The sequence below is a fragment of the Dromaius novaehollandiae genome, chromosome 2 (genome assembly GCF_036370855.1).
Source record: "Dromaius novaehollandiae isolate bDroNov1 chromosome 2, bDroNov1.hap1, whole genome shotgun sequence".
NCBI classification, from domain to species: Eukaryota; Metazoa; Chordata; class Aves; order Casuariiformes; family Dromaiidae; genus Dromaius; species Dromaius novaehollandiae.
The window spans coordinates 81,554,195-81,572,035 of NC_088099.1; the positions used below are offsets into that span (position 1 = coordinate 81,554,195).

Below are 17,841 nucleotides of genomic sequence, written 5' to 3' on the forward strand. Positions count from 1 at the left end.
GGTGAACTCATGTTGCAAGTTATCCCATTATCCATTTACCTTTGTGTCTTTCATTACCTTTTCAGTAAATTTCCCTTGTAATATCCAGCAAAGCACTGTGATTAGCTGGTCTGTAATTCTTTTACTTAGTCCTCCCTTTCTTAAGTGCCTATTAACCCCAAACAGAAGAAAGGTTGTCTCCCACTCCACCCCCTCCCCACCGAAAAAAATCCTGAAATAATTCAACTCACCCTCCTTTGCAGACTAAACTCCAAGGACTTTAATACAAAGCCTTTGAAGAGTTTGTGGCACCTTTTGGTGAGTAAACATAAAAATGTGTGTCGAGTCGTGTGTCCCCCCACCACCACTGAAGTGGGTTCAGGGAAGGCATGCACTGGGGGAAGGCCCCTTTAGGATGCAAACGGAGAGGCTTCTTCCTGCTCCCCGGTATCAGAAGGCCACAGCTACTTCTCCACCTCTGCTTTCTTCCCTGGCAGCACTGTTTAAATCCAGAGATAACTTTAGTCCTACGATCAAAAGGCTTTACTGCCTGAGAGCAGCACAGCTGGCCATCTGATAAAGGAATGGGCTTGCACCTGGGTAGGGGGTGGGGGAGGTAGAGGCTGTATAGCAAAACACCCACTATGTGAGAGAGAAATATAGAAAAGTGAGTGTAAAATTCTCCTGAGAAAAATTAGGGTTACCTGAGATGCAAGACTACTTGTATTCAAACTAATACAGCACTTTTCTATTCTTCAGTTATAAACTACAAATTGCAACTTGATGTACTTATTAAGATCTATGTCATCCAACTGGCAGTTTCATATGCCATGCCTTGTAATTGTGAGATTAGTCATCACTTGGTCCTTCTGATTTCAGCATATTAAATTCTGACTTTTGCTTCTACCCACTTACGCTAATACACAGTTCCACGTATTCGTTATCATTAGACAGTCTCTCTCTGCCCTCTGTAAGACCACTTCGAATAGAAACAAAAAATACTCTGTCTATTTCAGGTCCATATCTAGATGATCTTCCAGTTTGACCCCACAGTTAGAGCAAAATTACCTCATTTATCTCCCACAGTCTCTCACAGAGAGAATTTGGGCCACTGTAGTTTCTGGCAGTCACCATGGAGGGCTAATATATTTCCCACAGCTCCTGTGAACACTTAGCATCTCTCTGCATGAGCGGCCCCAAAGAGCTTCCCACCCCATTTTCTGCCTTAAACAAAGGGAACCTTCCTCATCTCCCCTGTTTGCAGGAATGCCTCCTACCATAAGTAATCACTTTACTTGTGATCTGAGGCACTTCCACTGCTTTGAAATCTGGTGTGTGCACACTAGAACAAAAAGCTATTATATTTCCCAGCAAACCCACTATTACATTACTGACTGCTTCTATATCGACTTTCTAGGTCTCCTCAGACACTCCAGCTACTATAGACAGTTTGTGTACAAGAACGAGAACGGATGAGGTTTTCCACCACAGTAAAATGAAGGGCAATTTCTCACTTCCCTTAAACACATAAAAAATATGAGTGACTGAAGATTCCTGTGACTATTTATTTAGACTTTCATGATAAACACTTCCAGGCAATTGCATAAGGCCTTGCAATGGGATTTCATACCATGAACAAACTACGGCTTGCACATGTGCATCCTTGGCCCAGTGCACAAGCAAAAAAACCAGATTCATTCCAATTTGGACCATACAGCCCAAGCAGGTATTTTCACCTATGCCACTAAAGCCTCAGCATCAGAAATGCAAGTCCAAGGGAACCTTCCCTTATACTCCCTATCCCATGTACCTGCACTCTTTTCTACTCTGAATAAACGAATCTAACGATGAAGACAGTTGGGAGGACCCAGAATCACACACTTGGCAACTGAAAAAGAAAACAGTTGCATGAGGATATCATTCGGATCTGATGGATAAATGGGGTAGTAACAGGCACAGCCAAGACTCAACCAGACTAACATGCCCACAAGACCCAAGATTTCGGACATATCACAGTCCATCTGGCCCCAACTTCCTGTAACCTCAGATACTAAAAATTATAGGGATGAACATAAGCAGGGAAAAGCTACATTGATTTGAGTGCCAACACTGGCTAATATGTTTGTACTTCTCTACACTAAAGTTTCAAAAAGTTGGATTTCTAAAACACTGCTCTTCAACTGTATATAATGTATATAATGTGGGAATGTCAGTAGCCAAGAAAAACTGACCGAAGAATTTCAGATCCTCAGATTAAGCATCTTTCTGCTATGAGCATTGATTCTTCTCTGCTAATCTCTTGCCAACTTCAACTCTTCTCCATGCTTTTTTTTTTTCCAGAGGGTACATAAGCAAAAACTGTTTAAACTTCAACCTGACGCTTAAAAATTTTCTTCAAGTGGCTTGCATGTTTATGAACAACACTTCAATCCTGTCCTTATAGGTGTGCCAAAATGTCCAAGACCAAAGGGCAGAAATGCCACACCAGGCTGCGTGGCTACAAGCAGCAGCAAAGATTTGAGTGCTAATCAGAAGCATCTTTGGCTAATGTTATATTCACCAAAGAATGAGGAAAAAAGCCACTGCCAGTCAGTTTCTCACAGTCATTCAGTTAAACTACTTGCAATTTCATACCAGTTGAATCTGTTTTCAACAAAGCTGCAGACTGGTTTTCTCTTCTTAAGGGCTTGCTATTTTGAAATACTTATCTGATTTCTTCCCTCTTTCAAAGACCATTCAGAAGGTAAGTCAATGATTTACAACAGCAAGAAAGAAGTGAAAAGAAAGTATATGGTTAGTATAGAATAGGATACAAGTTTAGACATATTTGTAACATCTGCTGACACAGTAAATCAAAGCTCAAGTTCACTGGCTCAAAAACATATCCACCTAGATGTAGCCACTTTAGCTAACCCTTTGTCAATCAGCCCTTTCTCCATGAGCAAATCAATTTCAAGTAATCGCAATCTGAAAAACATAGGAACAAAAATCACGGCAATAATAGGATACTTTAAAGACATTAATCTTATTCCTTCTGTTCTACCGCTGAAGACTGTTCATTTCATATATCTTGTCCAATGGGGATTTGAACACCACTGTAAATGTTTTAGCCATAACAATTAATAACGCAATTATCACTGAAGGAATAGGTGGGAGTAGAATTAGTGGCAAAAAAAAGAAAAGCAAAGTGAACTTGAAAGCACAACAACGGTGAACTGCACTGCATGTTTGTATCAACTTTGAGTCTATCATCAGCACTTCTATTCTCCAGGTTACAATAAGGATAAAACTGTTCAGCATGAGAAGATGTATAAAGGATACCTAATTATAAGACCTTGATTAATATCTGACAGGGCAAATAATGAAGAAATATTTCTGGAGGCCTCAAAATCTCCTTGTGTTTTGTCCTGCTGGCTTAAAGAGTCTCAAAACGAAAAAGGGTAGAAGGAGGAGAAAAAAATCCAGGTCTGTACTGCCTGTCCCACAATGAAAGGGCATTAACAGTGTCTCAGGTGTAAAGGCTGTGACAGGCCAATATAGGAAATTTCCAGCTAATGAAAACAAACAAAACCTTGGGAGAAAAAAAAATCAATTGAAAATTATTTTGGTTGAAGTTAATGAAGCAATTTTATTCTCCCTATAAAAGAAACACTCACATGATTCTGCAAAAATAAAAGAAAGATAGTTAAGGGAAACAACTGAGTGCCCTTAAAAAAAAAAAAAAAAAAAAAAAAAGGAAAATTAAATTGATATTACAAGCCTCACCTTTTATCTTAAAGCCAAAAATCCAATGATTCTCCTCCCTTGCTTGTCCAAAGTACAAGTGCACTTCACACCTAGACTGCTTTATTAGCTCAGCCTGTGTCTCAGGAGGTGATTTTAAATCACACAGAGCTTTTTATTCTGAGGTGATTTAGATCTACCTAGGCTTTGGGTTAACACTTTGCTCGTACCTTCACCATCTGTAATGCTCTGCTCAGAAGCTGAATGATGATGCATTTGGTGAATTTATCAGAAGCCTTGTCTACACTTGAGACCTGAGGAATAGTGGTGGTAATTTGCTTTTGTTACAGTCTAAAAAATATTTTACTTGCATATAGTTTATATCCCTCAGAGAGGATGATTTCAATTCAGGTTAGCACTAGCATTGTTTCGAATAGCGTCCAACTCTGCTACAAGGGTTATTTCTCCCCCATGTATGAGAGAGGAGGGTGGATGCATGTATGCTCACAAGCAGTAATACAGCCATTCTAGCACAAATGTACAGCACAACATGATTTGATAGACTTCTTAGATAATTTTTTTTAAAGATGACAATGAACCAATGACATATAGATGATCCTGTATTTTCATGCAATTTAAAGGAAATCTAAATCCATGGTAGTGGTAATAGATTTCAGAGTTATCTCATACACAGTTACATAAGCTGATCCATTCTGTGCTCATATGATCATACACCAAAATGCTAAAACATGTCAACACTCACCATTAAATATCAGTCCTGCCATAAGTCTCCACAGGAAACCAGGGTTCAACATGTCATATGCAATGAAAGGCATATGGAAGGAGAAAGGGCAAAGAAAGGTCCCCAGTAAAGAGGGATAAGAGTAAGGCAAGACAGATGAAGGAGCAGAAGGAACCAATAAGCATATTTTATATATTAACTCATGTCACATTTTTACAAACCAGTGTCAATGTAGTAGTAATAACACACATGCACACAAACAGTCCTATTTTAGGAAGCACATGGCTTTGCGTTTTGATTTTAGAGAGACCTGAAAGAAGATTCTGCTTGCAAACTAAGCACTGATGTTTTTAGAAGTGGTATGAGGACTGTCTGAGGCATGTTTCAGTTGTTGTTTCAATGGAACATGTCATAATTACATGAAAAAATGGCCGTAAAATATTCTTTTCACCTAACATTATACAAAGTGATTCACATCCACACTCATTTCTTAAACCTAACCTTTTAATACAGATAACAAAGTATCATACAGTCATCAGTCGTATTCATTTTTCTTTTAGCTTTTAAGGATTACTGGTAACAAAGCAATGCACAAAACTATTTTCTGTTGTCTAATGTGTCCCTAGTCTTCTATAAGCATGGATGAAGCTAAGATGAGGAGGAAGGCAGGAGAGGCTCTGCAACACAGTGGCTGCTCCTCCGTCACACTTCATCAACTGCAACCATACTCTTCCACTGTCTCCTCTCCCCTTATTCTTCCTCAGCAAACCTACTCCTCTTTTAGTGTTGTATATCTGATTCTTGCCAAAAGGAGCTGCTTCAGAGGAACAGGAATAGTGAGCTGAACAGAACCGCATGACAGCCTGCCTACTGAAAAAGTTTTCCCAATTTTCTGGTACTATTCTGCTCTGTGTAAGTCTCACTCTAAGCAGGATGGGCTGAGCTGGTGAGCTTCATTCCAAGCAGCACTCAGCAGTTTGGTCTACACGTGGCAGCTGCAACAAGGTATTTACGAAACTGTGCATTCTGAATTAAGATCACTATTTGAACAGTCTATAGAGTAAGTTTTAGAGCAGCCCAGATCTGAAAACTACTCCCAAAACTGTTACTGTAGATGATAGCAATGAAGCAGCTAAAATAAGAATAAATGTAACAAGTGTATCATAACAAGATCCACTTTATGCACATGTGCATACACACACACACACACACACACACGGGCACATCTGGCAACAGGTAACAGTTCATCTAAAAGACTAAAACACATTTCTGAGGACATGGTTACTCAGTTAAGAGTAAATCTATACAAGCTTTTGTACAGTGCAGTCTAAGAACTGCCATTTTTATAATCTCAAATGGTTTCATAATTAACTTTGGTGGGAACTGATTATAAGCAGTGTCATCCCTTCAATTCAGTCATACACAGATTCAATTTGAGGCAACCTATGTTCACACTGCACATTTTCAATTACAATTGAAAAAAATCTAATCACATTTAAAGGTCTTATCTATCAAATATCTAACTCTTGCACTGATACTGTTCAGTTTAGGACTTTGAGACACAGTTGCATTCATAAACTAGCTCCAATACAAATTTCTAATATCATGCAAAAAAATAAAAAATAAAACAAATGCATTATTTGCATTCACAGTAATCACTACAAAATATTTATTTTTTCTTCCTGGGAAAAAAAAAGGAGGATTACTTTGAGCAGCAGCATCCCTGTGATGACACATACATACCAATGCAACTTCACATTAATCACAGAAGGCAAACCATCAATCAGTGTAATGTGACAACTATTCTCCACTCCTCATCCTTCCCCAAAGAAAAAAAACATTTTAGGACGTAGTGAACAAGCAAAAATCCCATTTATTGAACATTAGCTTTTCAATATACAGTTGCTTGCTCTCATTTTCCAATGGGTTTGATTTCTAAAGTAACAACTAGAAAACTCTTGTAACAATATAACATACTTAAAGCTCAAAATCACAAATTGTTCCAAGCAAAAATGCCTACAGAAAAAAGCTGAAAATAAAGTTACGAAGATTGTCTTAGTAGCATCCATAACATCTGATCCTGTCTAACTCTAAAGCATACAGTAATTTTAACCCTGTAAGTAATCCATTGACTCCAGTGAATCCAGTAAAATTCTGCAAATTAGTCAGGCACCTAATATTATTTGCAATTATATAACTTCCTGAATGACTGGGAGACCATAATGACCATGCTCTGGAATGTTAATGGAAAATAATGAAAGTAAATTTGCAATAGGAAACTTTTGCAAAGGAATGGGTCACGTGATAAAGCTCCCTTCAAGGACTACTTGAAAGGCATGTCACCACTACAGGAAAAAAAAAAATAGTATTTACTAATGTACTGTTGATTCTGCTTTGAAATATTTTTCTTTTACTATGTCTATCACTTAATGCCTACTGTAGTTACAGGAATCTGCATTCCTTATAAAATAAGATACTGAGATTTCTGGCATACCTTAAAAGAAAAACCCTACGAGATACAGGAACTCAGAAAGGCATTACCTTCTTCCTGATCAGCACAATACTTGGAGAAGTTAGTTTTGCTTTAATTTTTATATAATTATTATCAAGGTCAAATGACTGATCGCTATTCCCCCCCCCACACACACACACACATTATTTCCTAAAGGCATATAATCTATAAGCATTTGTTTGACCTAAGCGAGTAACCAGTGACTGGCAGCTTGTCACAATGGGTCCTAAGAAGAGGTGGGGAGAGAAACACCTAAGTCATGCAAGATGTAGAAAAAGTCCAATAAAAAGCTTTTATTTAAAAGAAATCTAAGAAAATGAAAGAAAAGAAAAAAAACAGTCTCTTAATTTTTACTCAGCTCAAAGTAGAAAACACCATTAGGAGTGCACGCATAACCACTACTGGCCAATTGGCCTAGGAAAGTCCAAATCCACTTTATGACTTGGGTCTAGCGTAGGACAACTTCTCTATTTAACACTATAGAGTCATTATGGCAGGGCTTAAGCCCTACATAACAAGCTTCAATTAAACTATCATCACAGTTTTAATGTTGCTGAGCTATAAAAGGTATCTTATTAAAAACAACAACAAAAAATCCAATGCTAAAATTGCATAAAAGAAGGACTAAGGATGGTAGAAACTTCCACAAGCAGAAACTTCTAACCAAGAACAAAGATAAGGAAAAAATCAGGGAAATACTAGTAAAATTTATATACCTCTGGATATGAATTAAGTATAATTACTCTCTTTTCTGTTGATACTGACAGCTCCCTCCACGCCTATTTAAACAACTTCTGTTATAGCATGAAGTTGCACAAATCTCTAAAACACAATGTCTTCGGGAATTTGACGTTTCTGCTTTGCTCTATAAAGGCAGTATTTAACCGCATGGCCAACAGCACGACTTCTCGACAACTACAGAGGGAAGAAGTTACCTTAATATAATTGCTGAATAAAAGCTTTGTAATTCGGGAAAGGACTAATGAATATTTTACAACAGGACTGATCAAAACGTGCTGAGATTTCTACTTTGACATCATTTAGGCAGCCCAAGTGATGACATGTTTTCACACAATCTGAACTTCAAAAACAGCGTTACATAGCGTTTTCCAATACCCCCTTTTCTAATTAAGAAAAGTTTTTGAATCATTCTTGCAAGGAGATACACTGAGACGATATTTTATTACCAGCTAATCTAATCTGTATTTTTAGACACCTTACACTAGAATTATGTATGATGCCAACAACCGCTGGAGTGTGTGAGGGGGATAGGCAGTAGGAGAAAGGAGGACGAGAAGGGGCTTCAACTCCAGTAAGAAATTTGGGTACCTGCCTGATAAATACAGCAAAAGTTCCTTATGTATCCTATTTATCTTCAAATCTATTTATGTCAGACAAGAGAACATATGAGCATAGCAGCTGTTACTATAGCAATGAAACTGGAAATTCTGAGAACAAAAAAACCCCACCACTGAAAGATGTTCAGTTTAGCAGAGAGACGCCTTAGAGAACAGAACATTAGTGTCTCAGGTCCAGCATTTGCTCAAAGTCTGTGGTTACAGAGAAATTAAACCTGCTATAACAGCTTATTCCCTCGAGTTCGCAGGGCCAAACAACTGCTGCCTGTAACTTGGCAGAATCTGATGCACCACAAGTTTCTGCTAAGTGATCCAAAACTTGTCAGATGCACCAGAGCGCCTTGTAAACCTGGGAAAGGGGAATTCTCTGCACAAGGCTTTGAACTTTTGATGGCAGTAGAGAAAGCATTTGGAATAGTAACACATTCCCTATCAAAACTCCGGGTAAGAAAAGGAAGGCAGTGTCCAAAGCCTGGCCTGAAAGGGAAGATTTACCCGGTATCAGCAAGATCAAAGGGATGAAAATAAGGAGGGGGGGGGGGAGGGCCTTCCCTCCCCCCGAAGGGTGGTTGCCCACCCACTACCCACCGAATTAAACCCACAGTTGTCATGAACCGGCTTGCTGTCAAACCCACCAAATTCCTTAATCTGCCTAACTGCTCGATGTCTCCTCCTCAGTCAGCAAGCACTCCATCCCAAACGCTCCCAGAATTTCAACGCTTTCTATGGAAAGGCTGCTATGGAGATGGGCTGCTTGCACCATACAACTTCTGGGACACATCTGAAACACAGGGGTCTATTTACAGGCCATAACAGCTTTCGGCAATGCATCTTCCTTTCGCTGCCCGCAAGAAAACAAACAAAAAGGCCACCCCCATCCGTGCTGCGGACCAGAGCCCGCCGCACGGGAGCAACGCCATGCGCAGCCGGCGACCCCCGCAGAGCCCCCAGGCGAGCGCCGGGCACGGGTTACCTGCTAGGGAGCCGGGTCGCTGCAGCGTAGCGGTAGCATACAGCTCCTGCGAGTGCTTGCCGTACTGATCCGACGCGTGAACCAGCCGCTTGGTAGGAGACAGCGTAGCGTAGGTGCCGATGGTGGAGCTCAGCTGATGTATAGGAGAGGAGGAGATGGTGGACTGGATGGTGGGCGGCGAGGTCACGCGAATGGGGGAAGGCGAGAGGCCGGCCGAGGAGACCACGATGTTGATGGGCGAGCTGGTGCTGTAGGACTTGGCCAGGCGGCTAGGGGACTGCTTGGGGGAGGAGCCGCGCTGCGCCGTGCCGTAAGCGGCGCCGTCGGCGGCGGCGGCGCGCTGGAGCTTGGTGGGGGAGCCCACCTGCTGCATGGACACGGCGAGCGGCGAGCTCACCCGCGGCGCGGGCAGCGTGGAGCTGGAGTAGTAGAGCGCGGCGGCGTGCTGCGGCTCGGGCAGGTGGAAGGCGCTGCCATGGCTGGGCGCGAAGGGCTCCCGCGACTGCGAGGAGGCGGCGGCGGGCGGCGGCTCCGGCCCGCCCGCGTGGGCTCCGCGGCTGCTCGTGCCCGGCTGCGGGGAAGCAAAGGCAGAGAGAGGCGTCAGCGCGGCGCCCCAGCGCGGCCCCGCTCCGCCTCCCCGCGGCCTCGGCAGCGCCCCGGCACTAGGAGACCCGCTAGCGCGCCTTTAGCCCCTCGGGGAAGCCCGGCTGCCAGCCGCCAGCAGCTCGCTTTTTACCTGCGAAGTCGGCGCCCGGCTACGCGACTGATGCGCAACTGCCCCGCGCGTCTCCTGCTCCGCAGCACTCGCACGCACCGACAGTCACACCGTTTAGATATTAAGCCGGGAGACCGAAGGAAAAGAAAAAGCCTCCCTACCCCCCCCCCCAACTTTTATTCCGCATTAAAAAGTAGCTCCAGTTACTGGAAGCATTTCAACTGGGTAACTTTCCTCATGGAAAAGCAAGCAACGTCCGTCCTGGGAGAGGTGCCTAGTCAGCTTAAAACGGCCCTCAGACTCGCTGCTGCCGCCGCCAGACAGACAGGCAGACAAAGCCCCCGGAGCAAGCGCGTTTCAGAGAGCGCCGCAGGTTTCGTCCCCGCCCGGCAGCGACCGGCACGGCCCCGCTCCTCGGCCGCCCCGGCGCCGCCGCGAGATTCACTTGCGGCGCCGCGCGCTCCTCCCGTCTCGTGCTGCGGGGGAGGGGTGGCGGGCGGGAGCGAGCGAAAAGCCTCAGCAGATGCTGCCTATTAAAAATTTCAATTATGTGCCTGAGCCGCTTCTGGGGCGGCGAAGAACAGGGCGCGCTCTGATCTCTGCACGGAGACAGTAGTCCAATTTTTATCGGGGATCTTGGGCTCAAGAGATCATCTGCGGCTGTTAATCTGGTAACATTAAAATCCTCTAATAAGAGCACCCTGGAGTGAGAGCGAGCTCAGCACTCTGTTGAAAGACGCTCTCTTGTTTCACGTACTTTTTTTTTCTTTGCCTGATGATGCAGGAGATTTACTTGAAACCTTAAAAAGTGCTCCAGATCCTGGCAGTGGGCAACGCAGCTCAGAACAGTCTGACCAGTGCTGCCCCCCAGACACGCACGTACCTTTCAGCTACGCATCTCTTCAGCAAGAAGAGCTTTTAAAATGCAAGTAATGAATTTTGTGAACCAATTCTAAGAGCTGCAGCGAATGCCAACTGCACTGTCATGGCAAGTTTAAATAGAAAGGTGTTTTTTAATAGCATCCTATATGAAAGATGAGCAAAAAGAACCACATTCCTGTTAAGAAACTTGATTTGTTCTGGCTCTGAATTTCACTAGGATACCTAATAAAAGTAGGTCAGGAAAAAGCAGATCGCCTTTAGATCAGGAACTGAGGACAAGATAAAACAAATGATCAGGACAAAGAATAAATGAGGTTCAAAATGCCACAAACTTGTACCTCTTCCAGTGTACTCCGACCAGAAACTTTGCTATCCTTTTGTTACTTGGGGAGCCCATCCCTTTACCTTAAATGCTTCGCATACTTTGGGGAAGACTATGCTTTCTTCTTGATGCAAACAGGAGGTCGGGCTGTGGAGGAACTCCTCCCAGTGGTTTGCTTCTGTTTCTAGCATGGGAACTAATAACTAGCCCTCACGACATTCAGGTAGCTCACGAGAGCACCGACAGACTCAGACCTCACTGGCTTCAGGAGGCTTCATACACTGGAAAGCAAGGTGCTGCTAAATAAAATTAATGTGAACTATTGCCCTCCAGCAGCAGGCAGCAGAATCACGTATGCCAGTACTCTGCTGTTTGAAGTTGGGCTGTTCTAACAGTGGCCACCAGTTAAAAACACCACCACATATAGTACGAGGCTGGGAATCGTCATAAAGGGCCAGTGCCCTCAGACTGCTCCCTGCGGACACCATGAGCAAGGAGCAGGCAGGCAAACCCTGCTCACGGCAAAGAGCATTTACACACCAATTTCGTTCTGCGCTATGTAACATCTCTGCTTTAAGGAGAAAATCATCTGCAACTCTCTTTCCAAGCATGTATTTGACAAGAGCACAATCTTCATTTTCAAGGCTTAAGCTGTATGGTAACAACAAAAATAAGGCTACCAACCTTTAAGACAACACAGACAGGACAAACTTTGCACATGATGAGGTCATTTGAAAAAATTACTTTATCACCTGGCATTTAAGAGTAAATTTTAGTTTTCGGCCTGTTAATTTAGCAGCATAATAATATAGTTTGTAATATTCAACATTGTTCCAAAATACAATATTCTCGATGCAACACGCTGGTAACATCAAACTGTTTGCTACTGGTCTTAAGGATTTTAGGCCAGCACTGGCAACATGTATACATAATTTCTTTTTCTAATCTTCTTCTACACTGCAGGATTTAAAGTAATTAATTTAGAGTAAACCAATATTATCCTGTATTCCTAATAAACCTCTAAAAAGCTGCAGGCATTCTACAAGCACTAATTCAAAAAAAAAAAAAAAACCTCACTTCATGATTATAAGAAAGGGGTTATAGGGAAGAAGGTGTAGTGTTAGGACACAGAAATTAAAACCTTAATTAAAAACACAGTGTTTAGCACTTCCTAAAAAGCTAAGCATTTGCTGTGTGTGAAGGAGAGAACTTCTGGGTGAACAGATTGCTACAAAAACATTAGCATGCAGCATTTTCTAAGATGTGACTAATCTCAGACCTATCTTAAATTTATTGTGAGGTTCTTAATTTTTTTCAAAGGGTCAACTATACAGTAACATTCTCCACTCATGCTTTCAGAGGCATAGTGTGTTTTAGTTTCTCCATATATTTCTCCTGGTCTATTGCTTAAGACAACCATACAGACGTGTCATCGTGCATCCTGCAATGTTACATTATACTTCATATGGAATAATGAAATGCAATGGCATTCGTTCCATTATATTTCCATTCATCCATTATTATTTTCAGCCTGATAATGAAACCATGTGTTAAGCTAATAAATTGAGACCGAATTTGCTTTCCAGTTGTTATATCCTCCTGTAGCAATGTATTTAATAGATACAGATATCGAGGAGGGCAGGGGGTGGAATATCAAGGACTTTCTTTCTACAGTCCCTATAAATATCCATTCTAAGACTCAGAGATTTAATTTTTCTGGTATCTTACAGAAATGGAGCCCATTTTGCTTCTTTGGATCCAACATACGGATTCTCTTTTATCCTTTTTAACAGCATAAATTCATGAAAAACCATGACAACATTAATGAAAATTATTTTCTTTCCCTATTTCATCATATTCAATCGTTCCTTCTCTACTGATTCTGACAAAACAAGCTCAGCAGAGCTCTATACATAGAATTACCGAAGGCATCCAGTTAGGTTATAATAGACTACAGAACAGTCTAGCTCTTGTGCGCCCACCATCATTCACGTGTTTAATGCACTAAATTTCAGGACATCAATTTTTTTTTAAAATACAATTTCCATTTAATCAAAATTTGATTAAAACCATAACTTTAATTGAAAAAGATCAAATGAAAGAGACTGTGATACGAGATTTCTATTTTATGAAGTGGAATTGAGAGGGACAAATAACTGTGTGAATCCTTTATTCTGCTGAAAATTACTTATAGATAAGGAGTTAAAAATCCTAGATGGCTGAACAGCGTAAGCAAAGCTTTGGGGTCAGCTGCTAATTACCGAAATATCAGCACAGTCAAATTATATGTTGATTCTTGGAGACTGTTCCAAGATGGAAGAGCAGTGTGGAAGACCACCAAAATTGCAGAGAACAAAATGACCATTAGGAATGTAACTAGCAGGTACACATCTAAGATTTATTTGTGGTAGTCATCTAAAATCTGTTAAAAACTATTTTCTTCTTAAGCAGGCCAAAATGCAAAACCAAAAACTTGTTGATTTTGTATGTCTCGTAATTCATAGGTTCTGAGGAACAGAACTTCTATCAGTGCAACTGGCTGAGTCTTACAAACACAGAACTACGAACACAAAACCAAGACATGGCTGCAGCTGCTAAAACACCACTGCGCTGGCTTCCTGAATACCCATCATTGCTGCCAGCCTTAGGCAGCATACTTGCTCAGCCTCATTAGGGTTTTGTGCAGATGCAGGTGATCTCTGTGTTTCACAAACAAGATCATGTTCTCTGCTCTTTCAGTGACTGGAACACTTCCCAGTCTATTGAGGGCTTTTTTTCTGTTTGCTCTAAGGACCACGGATACAGCTTCACTCAAGATATCACTCTCCTCTGGTCCAAAACCTCTGTCAACGCTCTCCTACAAAGAGCAACTTGAGGGTATGGAAAATGCTTAAGATTCTCTAGTCTCTATGATGCAGACCTCAGTCCTTGGGCAGCACCAGTTAAAGGCCAGGAGCTGTGAACTGTTTTCCCGACATCTTCCCCTCTGGTAATCCTTCCTGTCCTCTATGTTCTTTACAACCAAGATAATCCGCTTTATGGGAAAACACCATCAGCTAAACAGACACAGGGGATGGTTCACAGTGGATAGACAGCCAACTGTGTGCACTCTGTTAGTAACATACCTTTTATTCAATGATCCTTTCATAAGAGTCTGCATCAGCAGGCCATAGACTATCTTATGGCTCCAAGAGTTATTTCGTAACCATCCATCTCACAGGGAAAATATTTTGGAGAAGTTGCTTTCTCATATTGAAAAAGAAAGAGAAATGGCAGTCCTTCGTGCACTTACAGAATCTAAACTCACAGTTCCTGAGGATCAACTGCAGGATGGTGACTGCTACTGACATTATTCTTGCTTAGCAAAAAAAGGATTGTTTTACATCCCTCAGCACTGAGGATGCTTATCTTTATACTGCCATCAAGTTGCCTTTCCGTAAGTATATAAGCGACAAGTGCTTTATATTGGTCTGTCAATACTTCCAGGACTGGCATCTCATTTCCAAAGGGAGGATTCTGCCTTGAAATTTACCTGAACAAGGGCCAGTTGCAGGTATTTCACGGAAATTTTCTTAAAATGACTACAATGTGTTTTGATTTCCCAGTCCTCCACAGAAATCAGCAGAAGTCTCATCTAATGGGATTTCAGTGTGAAACAGAACCTCTTATATCTAAGGATCTTTCTTCTGCAGGAATGGTTTGCTGTCATTGACGAGATCCTGACCCAACTAGTAAGGTGCCACCTACATTCAAATGCACTTACATGGTACTCGAGGGCAGACTACACCTCTGAATCCCTCAAATGTGGTCTATTCTATCTATTTCTCCAGATTTCATCACAAAAGTCACGGTTAGCACAAGCTCATCTCTATACTCTGTTTACAAAATATATCCCAGAACTATTAGGAACTTTTGTCAGCCAACTTCACTCTCATCTCAAAGGATATATGCATAGATGAAGGGAGATGATACCATCATAGGCTACATCCACAAACAGAATTGTATTAGATCCTTTAAAATCATTCAGAGATGGTGAGTGTCTGGTTTTAATGCAGCAATGAAAGCTGCAATCACTACCTGTTGCAGGATCAAGCATCAGCATTATGCAGATCAATTTTTTTTACTAACATAAACTATATTAGTGAATTGTTGTCTGGGAGTGCCATACTAAGAGTACTGTGCCCTAAGATTTCATCTGTCTCCTTTAATGACTGAAAAATTCTCATGTTCATATCTGGAAGCCAATTTTAAACACATCTGTTAAATCCTACCAGAGGCCAATGTGACATCATTATTTTAGATTTTGTCTGCGCAGAATATCAAGCAGCCCATCACCTGCAGCACAGACGATTCACGGTGGGAAGAAGCATCTTCTAATTGAAAAAGGCCAGTGTATGTATTTTGCTTGACAACTGAACACTTGCATCCATTAGCTAATATTATAAATAGGGCTAGTGATATGTGGTGGTTTGATGAATGACAAACTCATGACATGGTTACAGGAAAGAGGAGATGGAAGTTACAAAAGTAACAGTTATTTAAAAAAAAAAAAAAAAAAAAAAAAAGCCCTTTATTTTCCAGTTACTTTTGGCTTTAAGGGTTGTCAAGTTCTGTACCAGCTCATACCAGCCCAGAAACTTTTGGAACAGAGAATAATACACAATAGAGATTTACCTCTGCTGCTGCCTCAGCATCTGAAAAGACAGTAGGATTAGCAGAAACTAAAAAAATCTTTATCCAGAAACGTAAACTAGCTTTTCTTCCTTTCCTCTCCCCTTACAAATGCATGGCAGAACATGTGGCAAACCATGCTTTATATTCCTATAATATCTGCAGTGTAAGTTGACCATTCTCAAGATGACAGTAAAACCAATCAGTTTTTCACAAATCTACGTTCTCCAAATAGACTATTCACTTCCGAGCAACTCCTTTGCAAGATCACCACATCTCCAAAGCTTTTTGTAATAAAAATCATTACTGACTCCTCACCAAACAAAAAACCCTTAAATGATAAATAGAGGCTATATCAGGATTTGGACACCAAGTTTGAAAAGCTGTTTTCAGCTAGGAAACAGAGTAATTCCCAGCCACAGGAACAGTTCTTGCTAGGAAGTTTTACCTTCTAAATGATAATGAAATTTCAAAGTTTTGTGTTCTAAAGTATTCAAAGCAGTAGAAAAACTATGATCTATAATGAAGTCCTCCAAATTGACAAAAATGTTAGATTTCACTTTGCAGCACTATACAGGAAGTCCCAAGACTAATTAGTTTCATTTTTTTAAACACAATTGCATTTTCAGAAATTGTTCCTGCTGTCACAGCTGGCCTTGGGACTATTTACATATTTTCCCACGCATTTAGGCTATCATTCATGTTCAGAGATAGTTATAGTCCTTGCATACAAATACCAAAGGAAATTCACACAATCTGAGCAGTTATGACTCCTGAGGCTTATTGTAATTATAACAGGGATAGCAAAACACTTCCAAGGATTATCTATCTTCTCCTTAATTGCAAGACCAGAAATCGTCAAATTCAGAACTTTTTAACAGAGTTCTTCCTCTTCCTTCAGTTGTATACCTTTTATAAAACCTACTTTATATATTTTTATGGTATTAATTTACAGTTTATATGGCAGTTTGCAAAAATTTTCAAGATATATTTCAATTTACCTTAAGTTCTCAAGCATCCTTTGCAGGATATTCATGTAAAATACTATTTAGTACGTTCTGTAAGTTGTTTTCCTGCACAAACATCTACCATGCAATGTGGAGGTATATGCACACGCTTTCCCTTCCACATCTTACTTCCATCTTCCTGCTGCTTTTTTCTCTTTTTTTCCTATTGCTCCTGTAAGCTACCTCCTAAGCACATCTGTTCCTTTTCCATAGTCTTTCTCTAGCCGCTTTGAAGAACGCATCCCAGCCTTACAGGATAACCCCCAGGGGATGATGCTTTTCATAGATCACAAGTCCTGATGGCATCTGCCCAGGCTACAACTGGATATTAGAGCCTCCTTTTTCTTTCTAGCCAGAGTCCTGCCCTCCTGCTGGCTCCAATGCCAAAGAACATCAGGGAAGGCTTCTTTGGTAAACACACAAAAACCCTGAGGCTCTTACTAGTATACAGCCTCATTTTAAATCCTTTCATAGAAGAAAAAAAGTATGTAACCAATTTGAAGTGAAATTTAACCATGCTTTATTTTGTTTTTCAGTCTTTGAGGATAGGGGGCTTTTCTGAGCAAATTGAGTGAATAGAATATTGTATGTCTCTTGGTATCCCACAAGCTGTGCAATGACTATATAACACTTGAATTCTCTTAGCAATTTAATGCTTTGAAATTCAAATATAACTCACTTCTAAAGGATCCTGAATTATAAAATATCCCAGTATCACACTGAGACACTCTGCTTTACTATGGCTATTAAGTTCTAAAAAGAGAAAATAACCTGAACTGACCAGTAAAACTCAATCATATTTTGCTTATGTACAGGAGCATGAATACATCTAGAAGTTTTTGTCTAAACTGAAGCTTAACTTCCCAGTGAGAGGCTTTGATCTCTCAATGAAAAGCACAGAAGGTGAGAGGGGTGTGTGCCGCAGTTCAGAAGAATCATTTTAACAAGAAGAGAGAT

The 17,841-nt window shown here is 41.0% G+C and overlaps 1 protein-coding gene across 5 annotated transcripts in view; it reads right to left on the minus strand.

The window, feature by feature from the left end:
* CTNND2 (catenin delta 2) overlaps window positions 1-17,841 on the minus strand; it is a 664,005-nt gene that overhangs the window by 274,170 nt on the left and 371,994 nt on the right. For all 5 annotated transcript variants that reach the window (XM_064506857.1, XM_064506859.1, XM_064506856.1 and 2 more), the window contains one exon: window positions 9,288-9,858. In XM_064506857.1, coding sequence (XP_064362927.1) covers window positions 9,288-9,858 — 571 coding nt within the window. The remainder of the gene's footprint in view (window positions 1-9,287; window positions 9,859-17,841) is intronic.